Source organism: Astatotilapia calliptera, chromosome 14, assembly GCF_964374335.1.
Source record: "Astatotilapia calliptera chromosome 14, fAstCal68.1, whole genome shotgun sequence".
In the NCBI taxonomy this organism is placed as follows: Eukaryota; Metazoa; Chordata; class Actinopteri; order Cichliformes; family Cichlidae; genus Astatotilapia; species Astatotilapia calliptera.
In genome coordinates, this window is record NC_137435.1 from 20,291,387 (window position 1) to 20,318,181 (window position 26,795).

General features: G+C 39.0%; 1 protein-coding gene across 1 annotated transcript in view; it reads left to right on the plus strand.

Annotated features, from left to right (window-relative positions):
- The window catches only part of LOC113035975 (solute carrier organic anion transporter family member 1C1-like), a 35,762-nt gene that overhangs the window by 5,141 nt on the left and 3,826 nt on the right, over positions 1-26,795 (plus strand). The window contains exons 3-12 of the mRNA XM_026191906.2: positions 8,515-8,656; positions 11,231-11,363; positions 14,040-14,161; positions 14,243-14,389; positions 15,626-15,724; positions 17,837-18,085; positions 20,099-20,263; positions 21,112-21,307; positions 22,431-22,596; positions 24,962-25,134. Of these exons, the coding sequence (XP_026047691.1) occupies positions 8,515-8,656; positions 11,231-11,363; positions 14,040-14,161; positions 14,243-14,389; positions 15,626-15,724; positions 17,837-18,085; positions 20,099-20,263; positions 21,112-21,307; positions 22,431-22,596; positions 24,962-25,134 (1,592 nt within the window). The remainder of the gene's footprint in view (positions 1-8,514; positions 8,657-11,230; positions 11,364-14,039; positions 14,162-14,242; positions 14,390-15,625; positions 15,725-17,836; positions 18,086-20,098; positions 20,264-21,111; positions 21,308-22,430; positions 22,597-24,961; positions 25,135-26,795) is intronic.

A 26,795-nucleotide genomic window follows, 5' to 3' on the forward strand; every position in this document is an offset into this window, starting at 1 on the left:
AGAGAAAAAACATTCCTCTGAAAATGGTCAGGTACAAGGACTGGACTGAAAATGAGTAAAACAAAGCAACAATGTCCAAAGAAAAACTTTGAAAGACCTTCAGGAAGCCTGGAGGATTAATGCTCAAGAGCTTTAAGAATACTAAAACTCTGGGTCCTTGGAAGCAAAATGTAAGAAAAGGAACTGGGGCTCAAGACTTATACACCGTACTCCATGTGTGCATGACGAATACTGTATTTAATAAATTTTGACCTTTCTTTCTTAATAAAAGAGCACAACCAATTGTCAGAGGGAATGAATGAATCATCTCTGTCTTCTACTGAATATGCTGTCCCTGCAGTTTCACCGTTGATCTGTTCATGGCCATAATCTCTGTCTGTATTAGTTTGAAACTTTTCGTCTCTTGGATTTCACTTGTTGAGGAGTTTCATCATCTCAAAGCACAGAACAACACCTTGTAACCACAAAACAATTTTCCAATCTTTGCAGTGCTTTCTTCTTTCTTTTCCTCACAAAACATGTAAAATCAGCCACCTAATAGCAATTATTCATCTTAACAATATTGTCTACAAACACTAAACACTCCTGATTTTTTGTTGTTGTTGAGCAGTAAAAGTCATCCAAGGATAAAGACGCTCAAATCAAGCATTCTCAGGGTAGTGATTTTTTAAATGATTTTTTGTTTTTACAGTAATCTCCCTCCCGTGTCTTGTTGTTGCTACAGTAAAAATGTAATAATGGTTATTCAAATTTTGTTGAGGTGAAATTAACAAAAATAGCACAGAGCAAGATGCAAATCTCATATTGTCGCATAATGACCACCTCAGGCTTTCCATCTCAGTCTTTCCCTTCTCCTGACTTAAGCGTTTATATAACATAAGAAAAACTTCCAATTTGCTCAAAGCATGTCTCTGCCAACAACATGAAAGTTATAAAACCTTAAATTAGATCAGACAGCGTTGTTTCTTTTTCCCCACTTGAAAGTGATGTGAGACAATGGTGTTCAAGCAGCTTATCATAATACAGACTGCAGTGGCAGGACAGACTTACTTCTTCTCAGAATTGTTTGGTTCCCTGACCGGCAGGGTGGGACATGGCACAGCCCGTTTCAACTCCGATCAGGTGCTCAGTGTTATTCTCTGCTTTTTGTTAAATCCACCGGAGTCTCAAACTTTGGTGTCATAACGCCTCAGTTTTTTGTTACTTCTAAATCATTCTTACTTTCTAATCATGTATAGTTAACTATTTTATTCTTTTGGATCTCACTGTTAGATTAGAACAAAAAAATCCTAAAACCTCTTTCTGTGTGTGTGTCAGACGCCTTTGTTAGTTTAAGCGTATTAGGTGGATGATATCAAATGAGCCAAGAACAAAAGCAGGTCACAGGTCACGAGGAAGCTTTTGCTTCAACTTTCACACAGACTTAATGTGTCTTTTTAGTGATTTCTAATCATGTCGAGGCCACTGCTTATTTGCCACTTGGTGGAACACTGGTTTGGAGGTCACAATGCTTGCCATTGTTGAAAAATCCCAAAGCAAGCAGGATGTTATTCAGAAAGAAAAGTAGTCCGTTACCACGTTTATACTTTTGTTAAATTGTTAGGATGTCTTACTCACGAAGGAATAATCAGTTCCTGATGACTAGGTCTTTTGAGTGCCTATTGTACTTTTTATTATACAAGCAATTACCTTCATTGTCAGTATTATCTGTAACAGAATGAGGTGTATTACGGTTCTTTGGCTACTTCTTTTAGAGAGATGTTGTGTCATTGGGTGTTTTCACACATTACATAATTTACTGGTTGTGTAACAATGCAGTTTAACTTGCTGATCAATTTCATTTAAGAACATTTCTTTTACAATCCTACTTTAATTCTGAAAAGCATGCTGAATAACTGTACCAAATAATTCAAAAAAATATGAATTATGCTAAGAGTTGACATGCATCAGACATCTGGCTCAACTTCAATGAGCTCTACGCTGGTACCACATTAAAGAGAATGGGTAAACCCATGAGTTACCTGGAAAAATGCAGAGGTGCATAGAGACTACTTTTTATAAATACATCTCCAGGAGATTTTGCCACTCACCAAAATACAAACACTTTGATTTTTGCTGTTACTGAACATAAATGAAGAACTTTATGACTGCAGTAAAGTCAACTTGTGTCTCAATAAAAGTGATATTTGGTGTGAGCTTGAACTAACATAGACACAGTGCACTGACTCCAACTGATTTAAATGCGACTTAGATGAGAAACAGTCATGTGTGACACAGAGGCTTAATTCCCTCTAAGTGTCACTGCTGATTGGTGGCAAGGAGCCTTCACTTGGTGGGAAAAAAATGTGTATGCATGCTTGCTTCATCCCCACCATTAAATGTCATGTCATGACCTACTGGTGTTAATGTTCTACAGCTAGCACTGGCCGGCATGATCTCACCTCACATTGATGGGGTCCCTCAGTCTATCCTGCTTCTAAGGATAGGTGCTGACATAAGACATATTATTAGTCACAGTCTTAAACTCATTATTATCTTAACATATCATGTTAAATATACTCAGAGTTACTTCCATCTGTCTAATTTGTTGATGTAGTTTTACAACAACTGTTTCCAATAAAGCGACTACTAAATGGTCAAAAAGGCCAATCTGTGACCTCAAATCAGATTTGTTATAAAACATCAAGTAATAGCAAAGTACACAAGAAAAGGACATATAGGATATTAAATGAATGTGTTGTCTCTAAGCAATAAATCCATAATAGCCCTTCATCAAATTATAATTTAGGTGCTTTCAGAGTGAGTCTGCGAGCTCTGTTTGCAGGATTTAAATCATCTAGCAATCACAAAGTCAATTACAAGTCTTTTCACACATGATCGAGTTAGGCCTCTAAACAGACAAAAAGTCCATACAGGAACTAAGATGTGGCAGCAAGTTCCAAACTTTCATTTGGTAAAGTGGGACTTTTCTGCTAAACAACTTCAAGAACGTACTTTCTTTATGTGCACAAGCAACTTTAGGTAGTACTCTTGTGACAGATATTTGCATTTTGTTTGTCCCGTTTCAATTCTCTGCGGCATCTGTGGCATGCAAAGGCTTCTTCTAGTCCTCATTAAATCATGACAAAGTTGATTATACAATATTAACTTAAAAACATTAAGGCATCATAGCATAATTGTTCTCTATTAGCATTACTGACGTCTAGCTGCAGTTTCTTAACTCTGCTAGCTTATTAAGGGCATTAGAAACCGGCACTGATTAACACAATTAAATAACTAGGATTAGCCCTTAACCTTATGATGTTATGCCAGGATTGTTAAGGCGTCCCCTGTGTGTCTCCGTGAGTCGTCAGAGTACTGTGGTGCATAAATAAACATATCAACAAACATTTCTTCAGATGTAATTTTAGATTTACATATTTATACTCACTGGCCACTTGATTGTGTAAATTGCTAGTACTTGATTGGACCCGCTTTTGCCTTCAGAACAGCTTTAATTCTTTGTGGCATAGATTCACCAAGAAACTAAAAACCTTGATTCTCCTCTGAGATTTTAGCCCACTTTAACATAATAACATCACACAGTTGGTTTGTCAGCTGCACATCCATGATGCAGATTCTGCCACATGCCAAAGGTGCTCTGTGATCTGGTGACTGTGGAGGCCATTTGAGCACAGAGCACTCATTGTCACATTTAAGAAACCAGATGATTTGAGCTTGTGACTGGGTGCGCTATCCTGCACTGTGATACACTGGAGCCATGAAGGGATGGAAATGGTCAGGAGCAATAGTCAGGTAGGCTGTGGCATTTAAACAATGCTTAGTTGACACTACCAGGCCAGAAGTGTGTCAAGAAAATGTCCCCAACCCCATTAATCCATCACTACAGTGTCAGCTATTGATACGAGGCAGAATGGATCCATTCTTTCTTGTTGTTTGCACCAAATTATGACCCTATCAATTGAATGTCACAGTAGAAATGGAGACTCATCAGACTCAAGCAAAGATTTTCCAATCTCTTGCCGTTCAGTTTTAGTGACTCTGTGTGAATTGTAGGCTTAGTTTTCTGCTCTTATTGAATAGGAGTGGCAACTGGTGTTATCTTCTGCTGCTGTGTGGTCAGAGATGCTCTTATGTATAACTTGGTTGTAAGAAATGGTTATTTGAATTAGCGTTGCCTCTATTTCTGCTCAAAGGAGTCCGGTCATTCTCTCCTGACCTCTGGCATTAACAAGACAAGTTTGCCCAGAGAACTGTTTTGGGACTCAAGTGAAGCACAGTGACAGCCATTATCCACAAATGGAGAAAACTTCTCAGGAGTAGCGAGCCTACTAAAATTACTCCAAGAGTAAAATGACAATTCATACAGGAGATCACAAAAGACCCCAACCTAAAAAAAAAACTACAGGCCACACTTACCTCGGTTAAAGTTCCCGATCCAACAATAAGAAAGAGACTGGGCAAAAATGGCATCTATGGGAGAGTTCAAGGAGAAAACCACTGCTGACTAAAAGGAACACAAAGGCTCGTATCACATTCGCCAAAAAAAGACAAACATCTTGATGATACCCAGGACTTTTGGAAAAATATAACGTGCACTGACATGAGAATTATTTGGGAGTGTTACATCCCTTAACATCTGGCATAAAACTTACACAACATTCCAAAAAAGAACATCATACCAAAAGTCAAACATTGTGGTTCTGTGATGGTCTGGGGCTGCTTTGCTGTGTCAGGACCTGTAATTGCTGGAGTTTGGGCCCTGATGCTCAGGCACACTTGGGTTATGGAACAGGACAGCAGGTCCACCTTAATTGGAGATTATGTATTGGAATTTCAGGAGCGGGACCACACGCTCCTTCCGGTTGTCAGGTTCCCACAGTACTGCAAGCTGATCATTCTAGTTTACGTGCCCCACCCTCCCTCCCACCTTATTCTCAATTCTTTAACTTCTTTATTTCTATTTAGTACATGGGGATCTGCCCGGCCCGGGAGCCGTCACCAGTCCCCTCTGAGGCCTTCCTCAAACCGCAGCTCAATTCATGTCCAAGCATTCACCTTTACTTACTAAAACGCTGTCAAACCTAAAATGAGGACGTGGGCCCAGCTAGTGAAATGGCTCATAAAGCACAAAATGAAGGTTGTAAACACAAGGTTTGTGTGCCGGTTTCTGTGAAAGAAACGATCAAGGAGAATTAAAGCAAAAATGATTTGAGCTCTTTTTGCCATTGTTTTATGACAGATAATTATGTTTCTTTTAGACACAATATTATACCTACTGCCTCAAAAGACAATAATAAATCATTAAAATCGGGAACCTCACAGGCAGGATAATTAGTAGCTTTGTTTACAGTACATCGAGTGCAAACACTGTAGAGAGGAGGGAAATAAGTCGTGTGCACAGTGCACATTACATCTCTTTGCGCTTAATTAGAAATGAGATTACAGGAGACAGAGAATAAATACCATAGGGGGATTTGCTCCCATGGATGTGCAGGGAGAAACATTTACCTATAGATTAAACTCCATCATCCATTTCATGTGAATCTTTTAAAACACATCTAGTGACTGGAACAGCTCTACGTTATCCATTCCTTCATTAAATGTACAGGAGACTACATCACAAAGTCACTAGAAAAAGAGTAAAAGACATTTCAAGTATGAAGTTTATTTTGTGTTCTCTTAACAAATGTTTTTTTTTATAATGATGGTTAATTATGTAATCAGCCCATAAAACACTAAATCCCAGAGTTCAAATATTCCACTATATATCCTGAAACATCCAGCTATTATAATGCATAAGGCAGAGGACGTGCAGTTTGATTTTGAATGTTTTTCTTTTTTAATTGAAATCGCTTGAGGTCTTTAGAGGATCACAAGAAAATATCATGTGTCAAGTGTGAGCAGTATAATACACGGGCAGTTATGATGATCTTCAGGAAGCGACACAGCAACTGACACCTTGCTGATATTCAGAAACAGTACAATCTCAGGTTGAAGGTTCTTCATATAGCAGCTCTACCAGCACCACTTATCAGTTAATATATTCAGAATCTCTGATTTGTTCATCTGTTTAATGAATTATTTACCTCCACTTATAGAAAGCCAAAATGTATTAACATTTTCCTGCGCTGTGGTTTACCGGCTCACACATTACCACAGTGTTCCTCCTTTGTATGAACATTATTACCATTAATATTGAGCAGATATTGTATTGAACTTATAGTTTCCCATCCTTCATGAATTGTCACCAATCTAAAGCTGTATGTTGCAGATGCTCCCCTCCTGGCTTTTGTTGTAGAATTTTGGCCAGGTATTGAAGAGGGGATTTCCCTGCTGCTCAAACACAACACTCCTTCGATTTCCTCAATCTTTCTTTTAAGGGTCATTTTGTATTTTTTGACGTCATGGTGAAAGAATCAATTCAAATCACATTTTAGGATGAAAGAAATAAGTTTGAGATTCTGATTTCCTTCATTACACCTGCAGCCACAGTGCAACAGTTTTAGTACTGCAGAATTTAAGATTTGGTCTTTAAGTGAAATTGATGTGGGGTTGATGTGGTGATTTTCTCTTCTCTTATTTCTTTAACACTTTAAAGGTATAGTCAGTCGTTTTTTGAGCTTTAAGGTTCTAAGGGTATTGTTATAAATGTACACCGATTACTGTAATTACATCTTCTAACAAATCGATGGGTTCTCATAAGGTGTTTGTGTGAATGCATGCAAATTTCAGTGATAGTGAGGCACTGTTATAACGTTACAGCTGGGATTCATTTGATGGTGTGACTACGGTGTAACTCAACAAACTGCACAAGCCAATTCATTTTTAGTTATATAGTTTTATTTATATAGCACCAAATTAATTAATTTATTGATTGATTGATATATTAATTAAATTATTTTTATAGTGCCTAATTACACCAAGGAGTGTGTCCTATAGGCTAGACCAGCTAATTTCACAATGTGACTTCCAGCCTTCACAGTTATCGAAGGATGCATCCCCTGAATTGGGACAAGTATGGGATAGACAGGCAGAGGGCTGACTAGAGATTAGAGACAGGTTAGCGAAGGAGCTAAAGGTGCAAACCGAACCAAAAACTAAAGCAAGAGAGAAAAGTGACTATCAAAAAAACAGAAAATGTAAAATAAGCGACATGAAGATGCTGAAAAATGAGAAATCAAGTGGTAAACGTGAATTAACTAATTCAGGGGGGAGAAAAGACAGGCACTGACATAATGGAGGGAAAGGAAAACAAGGAAACAGAGGAGTCTATTAATAAAGACCAAAAAAAACACTCACTCACACACAGACACAAATGCAAACCCCTAAAGTAACATTGAACAACAATAAAATTTAACAGCAATCCAAACATAAAACCACAAAGGTTAACTGGTCAGATAACAATAAAGAGAATCAGACTCAATAACATCACAAGAAACAAAGCTCAATAGTAGAATAATAAAGAAACTAAAACAGAAATAAAAAAAAACATCAACAGGCAGAAAATCAAAACTCCAAACACTAGAAGAACAATAAAAGAGAAACGGAGCTACAAACAGTTTAACTAGGAATCAGGCACTCCAAAACAACACAAAACCCTAGGGCCATGACACAGGGATGTTTTTACAAACTTTACTGACTGTGTCTCTTTGTCTGAGTGCAATCTACCACTCCAGAATGCTACAGAGCAGCCTGTTAAAGTGTTGGTTTCGACTTAATTCAATGATGCCTAAATGATTCAATTTTTTCATAGACGTCATGGGCCCCCCCCCCCTTTCTTTTTTCTTGGAGATTGGAGCTGGCTCTACTTAGCACATAACTACTCTGGACTTGTTTTTGGAAGTGCTTGCTGCAGCACTAGAGATAAGTCTATAACAAGTGCTGACCTCAGTGGTGACTCCCTGCGCCTGGTTCTTCCTGTTAAAAGGGAGTTTTTTCTCCCCACGATTGCACAGGGCTTTCTTATAAGGGATTTACAGTAAGTTACAGGTCATGTTCTCCCTTTAGTGTTGCACAGTCTTTACCTTGTAAACTGCTACTATACAAACTGAATTAAAAAATATGTTGAATTTAATTGAATTTAGTATTTTTATAACAGCAAGTGAAACATGTCACGTACTGTATAACAAAGTTGTCCATTCATCTGTCAACACTCAAAGGTTTGTTTCATCTCGCTGTTGTTCACAGTTCATAGAATCTTATTTGCACTTCATTGCTTCGCGCTCTATCCCCTTCCCTCATCAAAATCCTTGTTATTCTTGTGACGCTGGCAAATGTTAATTATTAGTGATTTTTGGATGAGTTGACGAAGTTGAATGTGGCGCGTCCGTGCATTGTAGAAGCCACAGTGGTGACATAAGCATTTCATTTCCGTCTTTTGTGGGTAGACACAAACAGAAGCATTACATAATCAAGTATATTATGGAGGATGATTATGTTAAAACAGTGTGTTTTCTCCTGTTGGAGTTTCATGCATATCAATGCGTTTGTGTGTGTGTTTCTGTTTTTTAGATGTTTCTGGTGGCATTGTCCTTTGCCTACTTCGCAAAGGCTCTGTCGGGGAGCTACATGAAGAGCACAATAACCCAGCTCGAGAGGCGCTTTGACATCCCTAGTTACCTAATAGGTGTCATTGACGGGAGCTTCGAGATAGGTGAGTAGGCCTGCCTGTGACTGCTGTTATTTTGTTGTTCTATTTGTAGCCTCTGTGTCATGGGCTCCCCTCGCTTCTCCCGTTCTGTCTTTGGGGCGAAAATATGAATGGGTCATCAAGATATTCAAGCTTCAGATAAAAGATTCATCAGAGTTCCCAGAAGAGGACAGAGGGGTGTGTTTGCGTGTTTGTGTGTCTGTGTGCGTAGATGATGAGTCATAATGTTGAGCAAGGACATAAGCTGAGGTCCTAGCTGTTTTTAAGCTATGGAAAGCCACATTCTAAAATTTGAAAGATGTTGTTATGCAATATTTGTTTAGTGCACTTGTTAATGGGCTACAAAAACACTGACCCTTCACACAATATAAAATCAGCTGGGATGGAACTCCAACATAAATCATATGCATTCAATTGATTTCCTAAATGCTATTTAACAAGACATGAGAGTCAGGTCACATCAGAGTACTGGCAGGGACTAGAAAGATAGCTCATATTTCTCCCAGAGTAGGATCAAAACTTTCCTTTTTGTTAAAGGATATAGATAGGGCTGGACCCTGAATCTTTCCTTAGTTACACTGTAATAGGCTTATGCTGCTGGGGGCTCCCTCCCTTTTTACTGGAAGAAACTTCTGGAAGGCTCAGGGAGGGGTAGCTATCTAACATGACTAGTCAGGGGTGAGAGGAAGACAAAGTTCAGTCACTTAAATCACATTTCTTCCATTTGAATTTCAGCTTGACTTGTTTTACAAGCTCAGAGTTACTACTAGGAAAAGTCACAGATGTACTTTGAAACAGTATATCAGCACACAGGCTCATCATTTAGGAACTCCCAAAACAGAAGTGATCATTTACGGCGCTCTTTTTAAAGAGAAACTCAATGAATTTTACAAATCAGAATGTGTGCTGAAGAGGTCATAATACATTTATTGAGAAGTTGTAAACACCCTTTCAAGCCTCAAGAGCAAGAAATGTGTGGATGTGAAAATATGATGTTAGAAAAAAATGAGTTCTTTGTATTTTAATCATATGGTAATAATAGGATCATCTGTAATAAATTTTTCAGTCAAAATTCAGTCCGAGTAGTGTTACAGCATGCATACAATGACCACTGTATATACTGTTATCAGGTTGTTCTCCAATGGTCCACTTACCAATTTCTGGGGCAGTTATATAAGTCTAATCCATTCATCTGAAGCCTCTTGTAGGTTATAAATTATACATGGCTTGCAGTGCAGACTCAGTCCCAAAGAAACATGCTATAGAAACAGGCTACAGAAGATAAAAGTCATTGTGTTACAGTGGGAGACAATAGTAATGAAGAATAATTAGCATCTATGATCTGCAGCATTGCGGGTCGCACATGTGTGTGAACCCTGGTAGTCTGCCGGAGGAGAAGATGGTGATGGCACCTTGGGTGGAGTCGATACGGAGTATCCTGATTCTCTCCATCTCCTGTGAAAGCTGCTGGTCTCATGTGGCCTAGGCAACAGGCTTTTTCTATAGGACTGTTGCCAGGGTAACATAGAGGCAGAGCAGGGCACTGTGAAGAGGAAAGAAAAGGGAAAAAGGACAGTGCAAGGAACAAGAGAGGACAACAGAGGGGGTGTGTGAGGGGGTCGGGGAGGAAATAAAGAATAATAAAAAAGAGAAGCAGAGAGTGATAGTAATAGATGCTGATCTTCAGAGAGATCATGCCTGCAAGATGAGCTCAGGTGACTGACTATACGTACATACACATACTATGCTACATGAACCATTCTTAGTTTGTCATCTTCATGCGTTGAGCAGCCGGCAGCGCTGATATATTCCTCTATAAACTTGTTTAGCTTCAAGCTCACCTCTGTATCCCTCTGTCTCTCACTTTTAACAGGTTTTGGGAAAACAAATCTGTTACTAGATAAAACTTAGATACCCATAATCCATTGATGAATCTACGAGTATAATAAGGACTGCGCTATGAGAGGCATGTGGTTATTTTCTTTAGAAGGCACTACTGCAAAAAGTGATAAGTATTGTAGGATACTATGTAAGATGAGATTTCTTCACCACTACACCACCCCATTTAAAATGGAGTTTCCATGTCACTGATCGTGGGCAGAATGCGCTAAAAAAAGGTGGCAGCAGGGAGCCTTGTTTAATTTTTCTGTCATGTTTGCTACTGCGTGCTGTAAATTCTTCTCTCAAAGTAAGATCTCACGCCACTTGAGCAACCAGGATTTCCACATGAAAAATTAATGCATCACCTTACTCTGACTCATTTAAATGTCACGCATGCTATTATAACATCTACTGACTCTATAGTATAGGATAAATATTTTACTTTTACTGCATGGAAAATAATCGCCTCGGCCTTTTCCTTTATGATTTGTATCTGTACAGGTACAGAAAGCAAGTTAAAAAAAAGACCTTGCTAATTTTATTCTCAGCACGCAGAGCCACATATGAACCAAACACTATCAAAAACCCCATAAAAAAACAATCCCAAGCTAGTGCATGGAGGCAATGATGTGGTTTTTCCCCCATGTCTGTGCTTTCTGCTCTAAATCAATGATATTTCTTGCTCAAACTTTCCAGGCAACTTACTGGTGATAGCTTTTGTCAGTTACTTTGGAGCCAAACTCCACAGGCCAAAGATCATTGCAGTGGGCTGTGTATTGATGTCCATCGGCACCTTCATCATAGCTCTGCCTCATTTCATCATTGGTCGGTGAGTAATCCCAACTAACAGGTCTGTTTGCTCTTTGACTTTAACCATAACCCTAATAGCAGATATTAATTATTGTATGAAAGACTCAAATAATCAATTAATGTTATTCATTTTTGTCAGGTGATGACTTGGGATAGTTTTAGTAACTGTGGAAATAAATGTCATGGTTATTTTGGAATTTTAATGATTTTTGTAACTGTTTTTTATTTCTAATAAGAAATGAGTGTACATGTTTGAATTTATTTTGCAGTTTGTCTAATCCACACAGGCTCAAAATTATAAATACGGTAATTTGAATATTTTAATAAGGGATACTGAAGGTTCTGCAGTGTTTTTTAACTTGATGAGGGCAACACCTGTTGACTTCTTGTTAGTGATGATGGTGTACTGTGACTGGCAGTTTGTTTTTTCCCAGCATAGAAAAAGGATTTTCTTGACAACAGTCATTGGACTGACTAAAACTCAAAACAATGGGAATGTCAAAGGAACTCAGTGAAGATCCAAGAGGGAGAACTTTCGATTTATACAAGTTGGGAAGGTCTCTTTGAGACATTTCTAAAATAATTGCATATTCCAGATCATCAGGTCAAACAATTGTATGCAAGTACAAGTAATTCAGTGTGTTACCACTTTACCAAGGCCTACAAGAAGACCCAAACTGTCACCCTTAAATAAGAGGAAATTGCTTATGATGTTTAGGAACAACCCAGTGACCACCAAGACTCAAACCTTCCATGAACTGGAAACTGATGGAACACCATCACTGTGCACAGCGAAAAAGCTTTTTACGTCTCTGTGGACTGAGAGAGTGCTGACCACGAAGAAGCCTCGCTTCAAAATTGACACCTCCAAGTTTGACACCTCCAAGTTTGACTGGAATTTGTAGCTGCTCACATGTACAAGCCAAATGACTTCTGGAGAAAAATGTTACGAGCTGAAGAGACAAAGATTGAGCTTTTTGACCACTATGACACAAGGCATGCTTGGAAGAGTAAACATGAGGCTTTCAAACCTAAGAACACTGTACTGGCTCTCACGCATGGTGGTGGTCACATCATTCTCTGGGACTGTTTTGCTGCTAGTGGTGTTGATACAAACCACAACCCTATTAAAAATGTGTGGACTGTGCTTAAAAACCAGGTAAATGCCAGAAAACCAGCAAGTATAAACTTGCTAGTCAAGAAGAGTGCTCAAATATCCAGCTAGAATTATCCCAGGAGCTTGTTGACGGCTGCCACAAATATCTGGATGAGGTGCAAATGATATTTAACCAAATATTATTGGAGTGTATGAATATATTTGAGCATATATGTATACTTTTACTCTGTGTGGATTAGAGAAAATCCAAAATAAAGTTCTTGTTTTTTAAAATCATTAAATATGCTGCAAATATTTCCACCGTGGAAAAAGAACAGTTCAAAAATAATTAAAGACCCCATCACATCCATGCCCATGATGAGTGTGTGGAAAATCCGGAGGACAGCTGCGTATGCGCTTGCTATATAGGGAGTGCAGAATTATTAGGCAAGTTGTATTTTTGAGGAATAATTTTATTATTGAACAACAACCATGTTCTCAATGAACCCAAAAAACTCATTAATATCAAAGCTGAATGTTTTTGGAAGTAGTTTTTAGTTTGTTTTTAGTTTTAGCTATTTTAGGGGGATATCTGTGTGTGCAGGTGACTATTACTGTGCATAATTATTAGGCAACTTAACAAAAAACAAATATATACCCATTTCAATTATTTATTTTTACCATTGAAACCAATATAACATCTCCACATTCACAAATATACATTTCTGACATTCAAAAACAAAACAAAAACAAATCAGCGACCAATATAGCCACCTTTCTTTGCAAGGACACTCAAAAGCCTGCCATCCATGGATTCTGTCAGTGTTTTGATCTGTTCACCATCAACATTGCGTGCAGCAGCAACCACAGCCTCCCAGACACTGTTCAGAGAGGTGTACTGTTTTCCCTCCTTGTAAATCTCACATTTGATGATGGACCACAGATTCTCAATGGGGTTCAGATCAGGTGAACGAGGTGGCCATGACTTTTCTCAGTTCATGGGCAGTTATTTTGCGCCTTGGTTTTTCCACACGCTTCTTGCGACCCTGTTGACTATTTTGAATGAAACGCTTGATTGTTCGATGATCACGCTTCAGAAGCTTTGCAATTTTGAGACTGCTGCATCCCTCTGCAAGATATCTCACTATTTTTGACTTTTCCCATTTTGCCAAAGGAAAGGACGTTGCCTAATAATTATGCACACCTGATATAGGGTGTTGATGTCATTAGACCACACCCCTTCTCATTACAGAGATGCACATCACCTAATATGCTTAATTGGTAGTAGGCTTTCGAGCCTATACAGCTTGGAGTAAGACAACATGCATGAAGAGGATGATGTGGACAAAATACTCATTTGCCTAATAATTCTGCACTCCCTGTATTACTAGTACTTAATCTGTTATTTAGAGCATCATGGGTCAGCCTATACCAGCATGTTGCCTTTTCATTAAGCACTTTCCTTTCTTCTTTCACAAATGCACATAGTCACATGTAACTGTACAAACGTCCCTCCCAGCACAAGTTGAAGCTATAACTAGTTTGAATGAGTATTTTTGTCTCTGTCGCTGATCTGAACTGTTTGAATTTTGTGAACAGCTATGAGTTTGAGACATCAGTGCGGTGGGTAGTGAACTCAACTCTTAACCCCTCTCCGTGTCGGCCAGACTCACTAGCAAACCTGACAGAAGACGGTACACTACCTCAAGTGCCAGCCTCAGGTTTGTGCTGACACACACACACACAAACACACACTTGTGTAAATAAGAAATATGTCTAATTGTACTTGTCTTTTGCTCAAGGTTGTGAAGGCGAGTCCAACCTGTCCATGTGGATCTATGTGCTCCTTGGAAATGTTTTGCGCGGGATTGGAGAGACACCTGTTCAGCCTCTGGGAATCTCGTATATAGATGATTTTGCCACTGAGGAGAATGCTGCACTTTATGTTGGTAAGAAAAACATCACCTAGTGGTAGAGATACATTTGCTCTTACCTATTTTGACTGACATACTGCAGATGCACAACCAGAGAGAATCCCACATTGCGATAGATTTGAAAACTGAACGATATGTAGCAGATGTTTTGGTTATTTCTGTGGGAAGAAAGTCATGGGGGAGATAATCTATGGGCTTTATCTGCAAATCACTGATGACTTTCCTGCAGCATTTTATCATAGTTACTAAGTCAGAGGTAGCAACTATGTGCTCAGACATGTTGTGGTTCAATTCTGGTGCCAACTTTTTGGCATGGGCAACAGTCTGTGCAGGTAGAGAACATGAAACTTGTTCTAGACTGTAAACCTGCACTGCATCAAAGGTAAGTTATGTGCATTGGATGTGCTACCAGGGCTAATGCCAAAGCCAGTGTTTTATTTCTACATTTACAGAAAATGATACTCCTCTGCACCGAAATTAGGTAGGATCTTCTTTTGCCCGTGCTTCACCTTTCCACAAGTTTCAACTTGGTAGTTTTTGCATAAACTTGCTCGAGGACAGAGAGACAGACACACAAACGAGGCAGCTCCTATCATTTAGCCAATAAATGCTCAGCTACAGTTCAGATGTAATAGTTAACACAGCCTTTGTTTGAACACATTATTAGCTCAGAACAATGTGAGGGTAGCAGAAAGTTCTGATTTTCTCTAAAGGAGAAAAAAGGTGATTTAAGTGACTTTGAACTGCTGGTCTGCTGAGATTTTCCTGCACAACCATGTGCAGAAGAGTTCAGAAGAGAATGACCAAACTGTTTTCAGGAAAGGAACAGTAACTCTGATAACCACCCATTACAGTCAAGGTATGCAATGTCACTGGGCAATTTTGCATATGAGCACCTCTGAATGCACAGTGCGTCAAACCTTGAATGAGATGGACCACACTGGTTATCACTTCTGTTTGCTGAGAACAGGAAACTGAGGCTACAGTTTGCCCAGGCTTACCAAAATTGGACAACAAAAGATTGGAAAAAAGCTGCCTGGTCTAATGAGTCTCGATTTCCAGTGCAACATGCAGAGGTTAGAGTCAGAATGTGGTGTAAACAACATGAAAGCAGGGTGGTGGTGTAATGATGAGGGGGATATTTTCTTGGCACACTATGTCTATCCTTTTATGACCACAATGTACTCATCTACTGATATCTGACTGTTTTATATGTCATGTGTCTCTTTTGGCATGACTGTCACATCCTAGGTTGTGTGCAGACCATTTCAGTGGTTGGCCCTGTGTTTGGTTACCTATTGGGCTCCCTTTGTGCCAAAATCTATGTGGACATTGGATTTGTAAAAATGGGTGAGTTTCATACTAACACATTTTTTAAATTGTTATTATGAGGCTAGACTGTCTACACAAATCGCTGCCATTAACACCATGACTCTGATTATTATCTGAGTGACTGTGGAATATTAAAAGTCCCTCGATTCATCTTTTGGTTTAATTATTGTTGCTGATATCATAAAAAAAACAACGGTGCCACAATAGCTGATAAGAGTTGATAAACATTAAAGGGTGAGCCCCAGCTAACAGTCAGATGTTAAAATAAAATCATAATAATAAGCACCATCACCGTTAGGAAAAAGCTAGAGGTGGATAAAATGTTTTGTACCCATTAAAATAAATAATATTTGACTGTGGTTTAGGGTCCTAAGGCCAGATCCACAAAACTATGCTGACATGGTTGTGTGTACACAAAAAGACAGAATGTTTTCTGTTTTAATAAATTGTAATCATACATAGCCTGATATGCTTTTCCACAGTTAAATGAATATACAAATGCCCCCAGATAAACATCTGCAACTGAAACTGACTTGTGCAACTGCAGAACAGTTGGCTTTGCAGACAATTGGGGTTGTGGCTATTTATTTTACTGATTTATAATGTTTATTTTTAAATGATGAACGTGATAATATTTCTACACATATATCTACATATGAGTGAGCAGAATCTGTAGCAGAGGGATGACATTTCCTGCACTGGAAGCTTTCAGTTCTATGGACCAATACATGTTTGAGCAAACTTTGGCTGCTTTGGTTGTATCCAGGCAAACAATGCAAATAAAAAGCCCACTGTGTAAAATAGGTAATTTAACATGTTAATACCTCAAAACAAACAAGTGATAAAAAAGGGTTTGTAAACAACGAGCAGCAAATGTCAGCAAATCTTTTGATAGTTTCTGGCCCTAGAAATATTGCCAGTCACCCCCAGAGGCTGAGTCAGCAGACTCTTGGTTGGTTTCTTACATTGTGAGACTGATGGCTAATCAGCATTATTGCTCGATTTTAAATGTCAAAAAGATAATCGGTCTCAAATTGCAAGACTGAAAGAAACATTAGGCTAATTTTAGGACTGTGGGGAAAAAAAAGCTAAGGTTAAATTTGAATTTTGTGCTGAAATCTTAATTTAAATAATTATAAAGCTCATTACTCATTAGCATTATAAATGAAGTCTGATTGCTGAAAAGTTGCCAATTTAAAAAAGCCATGGGATTACATTTCTTGGTTTATACTGAATCTTTTTTTTACATTTCACCTGCATGCAGCTCACTCTATAAAACTCTATTTTTACCTGATCTAAAGTATCCACATTGTTACTGTACCATTTTTCGAAAAAGCAGCAATGTCTAAAGCAGCAGTGTCTAAAATTGCATTATCACTTTTTTGTGCACATGCATTGTTTATACGCTTAAACTCTGATACTGTGCACAGAGACTGAGACTTAAATACAACAGGGCCATTGTTAATGTTATTTGTAACACCTGTTGCCTGACTTCCTTTGGAGCTCAAATATCTGCTGTGAAAAAGAGTTTTTCATTCATAAAACTGAGGCCTGATGTTATCGGGAAAAAATGGCTCACATTCGTTGCGTGCACAATTCTAAACAGAGCAGGTGTACAGGATTAGCATCACTTAGGTAATGAGGCCAGCTGAGGAAGAAGAGGGACAAAGCCCTCTGGTCGGCAAGAAAGACTGAGAGAAAGAGACAGAACAGAACAGAACAAAGAAAAGGGGACAGCAGGAAAAAGCTAAAAGGAAAGTAGCCTTTAACAAAAAAAGGAGAAGAAAAATATAGAGTTTCAGATCAATTAAAAACACACAAAGGAGTAAACACGTGTTCGTCGGCACTGGATTTTGTTATTATTATTCTTAATCTAAAAAAATAACATTAGTTTCTATAGTTTTCCTATGCTGCATAATACATGTTCATAACAAAGTAACAAAAAAAACCCCAACAAAAAATAGGTTGAGTAAAAATATCAATCAGTACCATAAAGTACGTCATTTTCAGACTGGACACACAATCTGAGTGCTTAGAATAGATGAAAATCAGAAAACTAGTAGAATGAATAATACATGTACCTTGTTTTCAGAAAGCATTACTTAACTTTCATCTTCTTCCAAAACATAGAGACCATCACCATTACCCCATCAGATTCCCGCTGGGTGGGGGCCTGGTGGCTGGGTTACCTCATAGCTGGGGTTATCACCCTTCTTTCTGCTATCCCATTCTGGTTTCTGCCCCGCTCACTACCCGTGTCCAGGCCAGAGGTCCCAGAGAAGTGCACACCAGAGCAGACGAGTTTCATCAAAGGCTCTCCCCTTCTGAAGCACAAGTACTCAGCAGATGAACACACTAGCTTTATAGAGATGGCCAAAGGTAAGGAAGTCTATAGGTTATTGGGTGTGATGTTTTTATATATGTCATATGTGGAAAACAATGTTTCTCAGAGCACATTGTATTTGGGATTAACACTTCACAAACTTGCAGTAATAACACATTTTCTTTGTGTTAAAGTGAGTACAAGCCGCATTTTAGATGAAGAATTGCTTATACATCATATTGCCAAAAGTATTCACTCACCTGTCCAAATCACTGAATTCAGGTGTTCCAGTTATTTCCATGGCCACAAGTGTATAAAACCAACCTTGACATGCAAACTGCTTCTACAAGTATTTGTGAAAGCATGGGTCGCTCTCAGGAGCTCAGTGAATTCCAGTGTGCTGCCGTGATAAGATGCCACCAGGGAATGACAGCAACTCAGCCACTTAGTGGCACGCCATATAAAATCACAGAATAGGGTCAGTGGATGCTGATGCATGTACTGCGCAGAGGTCACCGAATTTCAGGTCAGAGTGAATCTTTACAGACCTCCAAACTTCATGTGGCCTTCAGCTTAGATCAAGAACAGTGCATAGAGAGCTTCATGTAATCGGTTTGCATGGCCATGGTTACATAACTAAGCGCAATGCAAGTTGTTGGATTCAGTGGTCTAGAGCTTGCTGCCACTGGACTGTAGAGCAGTGGAGACACGTTCTCTGGAAGCACAAATCATGCTTCTCCACCTTACAATGGACAAGTCTGGGTTTGGTGGTTGCCAGGAGAACAGTATTTGTCCGGCTGCATTGTGGCAAGTGTAAAGTTTGTTGGAGGAGGATTATGGTGTTTTTCAGGAGTTTGGCTTACCCCTTTAGTTCCAGTGAAAGGAGCTCTTAATGCTTCAGAATACCAAGACATTTTGGACAGTTTCATGCTCCCAACTTTGTGGACACAGTATGGGGATCGCCCCTTCCACATGTGCATAAAGATATGCCTGCACAGAGTCCTGACCTCAACTTGACAGAACGCCATTGGGATGAATTAGAGCGGAGACTGCGAGCCAAGCCTTCTCGTCCAATATCAGCGAAAATTGGTCAAAAGTTCCCATAAACACTACCTTACCTTGTGGACAGCCTTCCCAGAAGAGTTGAAGCTGTTATAACTGCAAAGGGTGGGCCAGTATCATAATAACCACATAGCATAACACACACACACACACACACACAGAAACACACACACACACACACACACACACAAAACACAATAATCACTTAAGTTCATATGTGTATGAAGGTAGATGAGAAAATAGTTGAGGCGATATAGTGTACCTGATGCATCACTGCCTTTGCATATTGCTATGTTTTTTGGCATATTACATCAATATGCCGACAATGTACACTCTGTACAATATAAAAAAAGTGGAGGCTCTTATCAAAACTTCACTTGCACAGCTTTATTATCCCTTTGAAAACTAAATGAATTTATACAGTGCAGCTCACCACTACGTCATCAAGACACTGAATCAGCTTTATGTCACGACTTAGAGAGTTATTGCTTATTTTGTGCTGATGTTAATGGCAGAGAAGGTTTGGAGATATTAACAGTACCACGTTTGAATCCAGCGAGCTCTTTAAAAAGACTGGTTCTTTCAAAAAAGGCTCTAAATGCATCCTGCGCAGCTAGGAATTTGATTTTAAACACCTGTGGTAATGGGACAGAAAACACCTGAATTCAAAGAGGTGCGACCCAAATACTTTTAGCCATATACTGTATGTATTGCATATTTTTGTCTTCCTACCTTCACCTCCAAACAGTCGCAGCAGATGACTGCCCCCCTCCCTAAACCTGGTTCTGCAGGATCTTTCTTCCTGCTTAAAGGGAGTTTTTCCTTCCTGCTGTCACCAACTGCTTGCTCATAGGGGGTCATGTGATTGCTGAGGGTTTCTCTGTATTATTGAAGGGTGCCTGCCTTACAATAAAGCACCTTGAGGTGGCTATTGTTGTGATTTGGTGTTATATAAATAAAATTGAATTAAAATGAATTTTAACTCATCTGTATTTTTGACTCCACAGACTTCATTCCAACCCTGCGAACGCTGCTGGCACACCCAGTCTATCTGGTCTACCTGTGCGTGACAATCATTCAGCTGAACTCTCTCATCGGCATGGTCACTTACAAGCCCAAGTACATTGAGCAGCACTTCAGACAATCAGCTTCAAAGGCCAACTTTCTGATGGGTATGGTACATGTTTCATGAACATTGTGCCGTTATATAAATTATTAGTGTGTTACACTTGAAAATGATCACAGACGACTAGGGAAAGCTTTCCAGCTTGTTTCATATTGTATGGGAGAAAAAGGACTCGGACGTCCCTTGTTTGATCAAATGAATTCTAGCGTCAAGTATGGAAACGGCGTTATAATGCAGGAATCATGTGTTTAACATGGTAATTATTACAGATTTATGGGCTTTCTGTCCATTCAGCGTTACCCTCCTCCTTCTTCTCTTTTACATTTGTTGGATGAAGCAGAAATAGAACTTCAGGGAGTGGATCTTGTTAGAGAAAGGAGAGCTGGGTTAGCTATATTCTAATTCAATCCACTAACAGCCACAGCTGCAGAGACTGGAGCTTTGTGAATATGAGAACTACTTTGCACATGAAATAAAATATCTAATGAAGTTCATAGCGTAAAATGAAAATATCTAGGTTCATGTGGTCTCATCAAGGGAGATGCCTGTGCTGACCAGACTGGCTGCATATGAAAGAGAATGTAATATTAGTGACCAGAGCTAATGACATGGATATAGATAAAAGACCATGTCTCCACATTGATGTTAAATAAAGCTATAAAAAGATAAAAAGCAGGGTTCTTTTTTGATCATGGTAACTTGGAACTAGTGTAGGGTTATTTTACCTCCGGAGCTGCCTCACTTGCAAGGTAGGATAAGCAGGTGTCTGAAAAACAATAGTGAAGCTTTGATGAAAAATTTAAAATGTTACCGTCATTCATTGTTCGAATCCTCATCTAGCCTTTTAAACAGCATCTAATTAATCATGTGCTTTGCTGTTTCCTTTAATCTCAGGTGTGATAAATATCCCAGCTGTGGCACTGGGGATGTTTTCTGGAGGTCTGCTGATGAAGAGGCTGAAGCTGAACATCATGGGAGCAGCCAAGTTCGCCTTTGGCACATCCCTTATAGGTTACATCCTGTCACTGTTCTTCTTCGCAATGAGTTGTGAGAATGCCAAGGTGGCCGGGGTGACACTTTCATATGACAAGTGAGTCAGAGGCGATTATATGATGTGTCGAGGTTAATGGCTACTTGTTTGGAAAATTTATTTTTCCTCCAAACTATTAAACGCAGCAGAGTTAGCCATCTAATATTTGAATGATTCCTCACTATGGTGGCTGAAAGCAACACATTATTTAAATGTTTCATATCATGCATCAGAGTTGATTGCTATGTTTTTTGGCATTTCTCAAAAAAGAGGATTTCTCAAAAAAGAAAATGTATGATAAAAGTCCATTTAATCATGAGGATGTCGACTCATATTTAAGCAGAACTGGCAACATTTCCATGGAGCTGCATATAAAGGAGCACGAGGTACCCTTTTGTTAAGCATATTTGGGAACCAGTAGGTGATTACAAGCTGAAACCAACACAAAATCATCCTCTGGGTTTGCCTAATAATGCATGTCAGTATTCAGACACAGCTGAAGTGACACTGCTGAGATGAAAAGTTAAAAGTAGCCAGAGGGGTGCAGCGTGCTAATTAGTCCATGCAGCGAATGTGCCGAAGCTCGAAAACCAATTTAAAAACCAAACACTGCATGCGGTAAATAAAATATGGAATTTCCTAATGCTCAGCAACTTGCTTATTTAGTTTCATAAATGAATGAGGATTGCTCTGGCGCCAGTCATTTTTGAAGACACTGATGATTGGAAATATGCACGTTTGACTGTGTTTATTTGAAGCAGTAATATTTCATCTTATTACAGATTACATTGTCACCGTATAAAAAGGGGGTTGCTTGTAGTGATGAATCTAGAGAGAACTGTGGGAATTAAATCTGCAGCTTACTTAACAGTCTGAGCTCAAGATATAGTCTGAATCTTACTGTGTAAACTAGGTGGTGACGATTTAGGAAATAAACAGCAGGATATTCCTCTCAGGAGATGATGGACCAAAAAATCCACCAAAAAAACTGACCTACATTTGTCTGTAGGCCAGGAAGAGTGACTGAATATGCTGCACTTTGCTAACAAATTTGCCATATCACCTTGATAACGTATGTCTAATGTATCCCTAGAAACTCAAAATCCATATCAAATATATACAAAATTGTAAATAAGTGTATTTGTTTCTGAGTTGTACTTCTTTCTTATCATCTATCTTCCAGCATCGAAAAGATATCGTATGATAAGCACCCGCTCTTCACAGACTGCAACTCAAAGTGCGTTTGTTCATCGAGCGACTGGGACCCAGTCTGCGGTGAGAACGGCATCACATATGTTTCTCCGTGTCTGGCTGGCTGCACCACCTCTGCTGGCTCAGGAAAAAACACAGTAAGTTTACAAGCGGCTCAGAAAGTAAATACTGTACAACCAGAATCGGTTGGAAATTATGAGGCAAAAAACTTTGTTAGTGTCTCGTCTGTTTTAAAACTTGGAGTAGTCTTATATCCCAACTGCGTAACCTTGGCTGGCTCAGAAAAACATGCATTTTTCTCGGAAGTGGGTTTCTACGTTTCATTTGGATTACACACTGTTTTGCCATAAAAGTCATTTGGCGTGAACTTCAAGGCATAATTCTCTCTCTTTTTTTTAAACTAAATGTTACTGAGAAGAGATCTTCTGTCACTCATTCATGACTGTGCATTCATTTATTCTCCATTGTGAGAATGAATACAGTTTTCATGAGAAAACATCGTAAAACTTGCCCACAGCTGGTTTAAAGAGAAAGATACATGCTTTAATATGAGAAAATAACAAAATGAGTTGTACAATCTTCTATTCCTGTATACTTAACCAATATAAGATAAAAAATAAGAATAAGACACTAATTTCATTGCATCAAATTGAATTGCTGGTAAAATCTCAAACGTGGGCAGCAGATCAGTGATCTGGAACCAGGCTATGTCGGTCTTTACGGCTCATGGCTGGTTTTTAAAAGGGGACTTTTTATGCTAATTCTTGCACTTTATTAAATTAACTTTACATGATTCACATTCATGGATGTTTCTGTCTGAAATAGGCAATTTTAGCTCCTCTCCCCTTAAGGCCACTCTGACCATATTAAGGAAATCCCCTCTCTTTGACGTCATGCTTTCGGCTTTTGGTGATGACTTGCACATGCGCAGACCTTTGGCAGTGTTTAAATGATCCTCCGCCCTTGTGAAACTATATTAATTATGATAAGTCTACTTTAATTGTTATTTATTGATTAGTACAGATATCAAGAAAGGGTATTCACAGTTTTGATGACTAAGTGCTGTTTTAGGGAGCAAGCATGTGACTGAGGGCCTTTAAGGGAAGCCCACACAGCCAGTGCTTTCAAGCACTGGCTGTGTGGGCTCTCCAAGGTTCACACATGAACCTTGGAGAGTTTCATGAGAATTAGATTTGGATATTTTCCACTGTTCCTTTTTCTAACATGTAGCACACAGCAGGAAATAGTCCACTTAGTTTAGGCCAGAGAGTTCCTTACACAGTGGAGGCAGCCTCTCTAAATCGCTGTACACAATCTTTTACATTAATTTGGTTGCTTACTTCCTGGGTATTATTTGCCTGTATATGATTGTCTTTATTTAAAGAAAGTTTGATTGACTAAAGGCTTGTGCTTTTTTGTACTGGTTTGAAGTTTTCTGTTAATCAGTAAGGGAGTTTTATTTAAACCAGCTAAATTCAAAATGAGGGAGTTTAATGCTAGATTTACTAAACTGCTTAAAACTGTCTTATGGTGTAAAAATGTTGCGACAAGTTAGTTAAGTCAAGTTAATTTATTTATTAGCACATTTTAAAACAACACAGGTTGGCCAAAGTGCTTTACAGCTAAATAGAATAAAACAGCAGGGAAATAGAGAAATAACAAGAAAAGCAAGAACCAAAAAGAAAAGAAACGTGTCAAAACTCAGTCAAAATTAAACACTAGTGAGTAAAGGCGTGTCTTTAAGTGAGTTTTAAACATCTCAAGGGTTGCAGAGGTGCTAATTTGAAGAGGCTAACTGTTGCAAAGTTTAGGTTTGACTACAGCAAAGGCCTGGCCTGCTCTGTGTTTAAAGATCTATTAGGAATAGTTAAAATAGGAATAGTTCAAAGTCCAGAAAGGTAAGAGGATGCTAAAGTCCATTTAGTGACTTAAAAACAAGTAATAAAATGTTAAAATCTGTTCTACTGGAAGTCAGCATAAGGAAGCCAAAAGTCAGCATCTAAAAAACATGGACAGAATTGTGCAGCATCCCAAATCAATAACTGAATATTGACTTGAACAGTGTCCACTTTTATGCATATAGCACTGTTATTGTCCCAGGGGTTGTATTTGAGAAATAACATGCCGTGTATCACTTTTTCCATTAAACATGACCTGTGCCAGTATGTCTGAATGGTAATTCTCACTATTTATTGTATTTTTATACAGCGACATTGTTTTTGCACCTCGTGTTTTGCAAAATCTTTCTGCACTTTTCCTATAAAAAAGACATGAAAGACTACTATCATCTTTTGATTTGTATATAAATGTAGTTTGCAATTCTATGCATACAGGCTAGTGACAAAATAAAGGAAAACCCTCTCTGAACTCCCTCTATCTCAGTAAGGTGTTGGGCAACAATGCTTTGACACACACACGCACACTGGTTTTTCCATTAATTTGTCTGTAGTTGTCTGTGTCTAGCTATATGGTCATATGTGTGGAATATGCGTGTCTCTCCAGGTCTTCTCTAACTGTTCCTGTGTCGGTGTGGCTGGTAACTATACGGCCAGTACAGGTCACTGCCCTCAAAAGGACGACTGTGACAGGATGTTCCCGTACTTCCTGGCTCTCTCTGTCATCACTTCCTTTATCATCTCTCTTGGGGGGACACCAGGATACATGCTTCTTATCAGGTCAGATTAAATTTAAGGCATATAATGAGAAAGGATCTTGAAATAACTACATTATCCCTGTATTCGTATTAGCATTTATATCAAGCCTCAATTTCAAACTTTTAGAACTGTCTATTTAAGGTGGTACAAGAAGCATTTCTTGTACTGTTTAGTATTTTCCTTACCTTGAAATCCCCACACACCTGGGTTTGGGATAACAGTGGACAATTGGGAGGTTCACTCAAAGGACAGCCAACATTTCCTTGCCAGTATTTTGCTCGAAAGTGTGGCTTGTTGAGGCTGTGCCCGGCCTGGCATGCAGACAAACAGCGGTCGAAACAGCAAAGACAAAAAAACTTTGGTCATGATGAACATTTTTCCATTGCCGCACACAGAAACACGGAAATACTAACATCTTGAACCAATTCAGATTTAATAAAATGTTGTTATACTAATTAATCAGCATGTACACGGAGTTGTGCCTTGTGACTTTGAGCACAGACTTCCTGCAGCCATCTCTGCAGCATGAGTCTGTAGCCAATATAAATAAATATTAGGGGTGCAACGATATTCGTATCGATATTGAACCGTTCATACAGTGCTTTCGGTTCGGTACGCATATGTATCGAACAATACAACATTTGTAATTTATTTTATCAATTTTCCTTCTGACGATGCTGTCTGTGTTGAGCGCTCAGTGAATCTGTGTTCGACTACTCCGCCTAGGCTGCACTGTCAAGCGCAGATCCACTGAGAGCTCAACACAGACAGCATAGTCAGAAGGAAGAGCGCAGGGCAAGCTAGCGAGACAGAAGTTAAGCTCTCCTTGCAACAGGCAAATTGAACGTCATTCAGATCTGGCGTTTGGAATTATTTTGGTTTTCATGTGATGTATGACCCTGAAGGTAAGCGAGTCATGGACTAAAGTAAAACAGTATGTTGAATGTGCCATGCAATGCTCAATTACATTGGTGTGAACTAGTGTGTTAGCGCAGTTAGCTCGTTAACGTGTTGGCCGTCTAGCCCCATGCACGGAGTGATCGGCGGTGTTAACGGAGATTTGCCGTGTTGTGGCGTTAAGGTCATTTCAACGAGATTAACCTGAAAGCACTAGTGGGAACACAACGAATATGACTGCACATTTACGCTGACATCATCCTAGTGCAAAGACAAAAACAACAAGCATGCTACTAACTTTAGCCGAGTCATTTAGACAGCTGTTAGCACATGATTCTCCTTATGCTGCTGAGAATATAGCCCAGAAGAAGCGGATAGTATAGCTTTTATTTTGGAAAGAGACATTTCTCTGTAATAAACTCTCTTTTCCAAAGATGAGTGATTCCTCAATCAGATACAGGGCTTGCAATATCGCTAGCCCGACGTCCTGGAGCTAGGAAAAATATATGTCAATGCTTCTGCATTCTTTCGGAAATGTAGCTGGGTAATTATGTCATTGGCATCGGTGAGCCACTGTCAATATGTGACATATTGAAATCGCGTTTGAATTTGCGCTTGTTTTTTTGCTTTCACTTTGCAATCGTGTGAACTGTGTATAGAGAGCGACAGTACTGATCTGTGAGTGATGATAATTTGTGCACCAATTCCTCTGACATCGTCTTATTAATCGTTAGCTTACTATGCAAACATGACAAGTGAAATCTCCCGCAGCTTAAACATGTGAG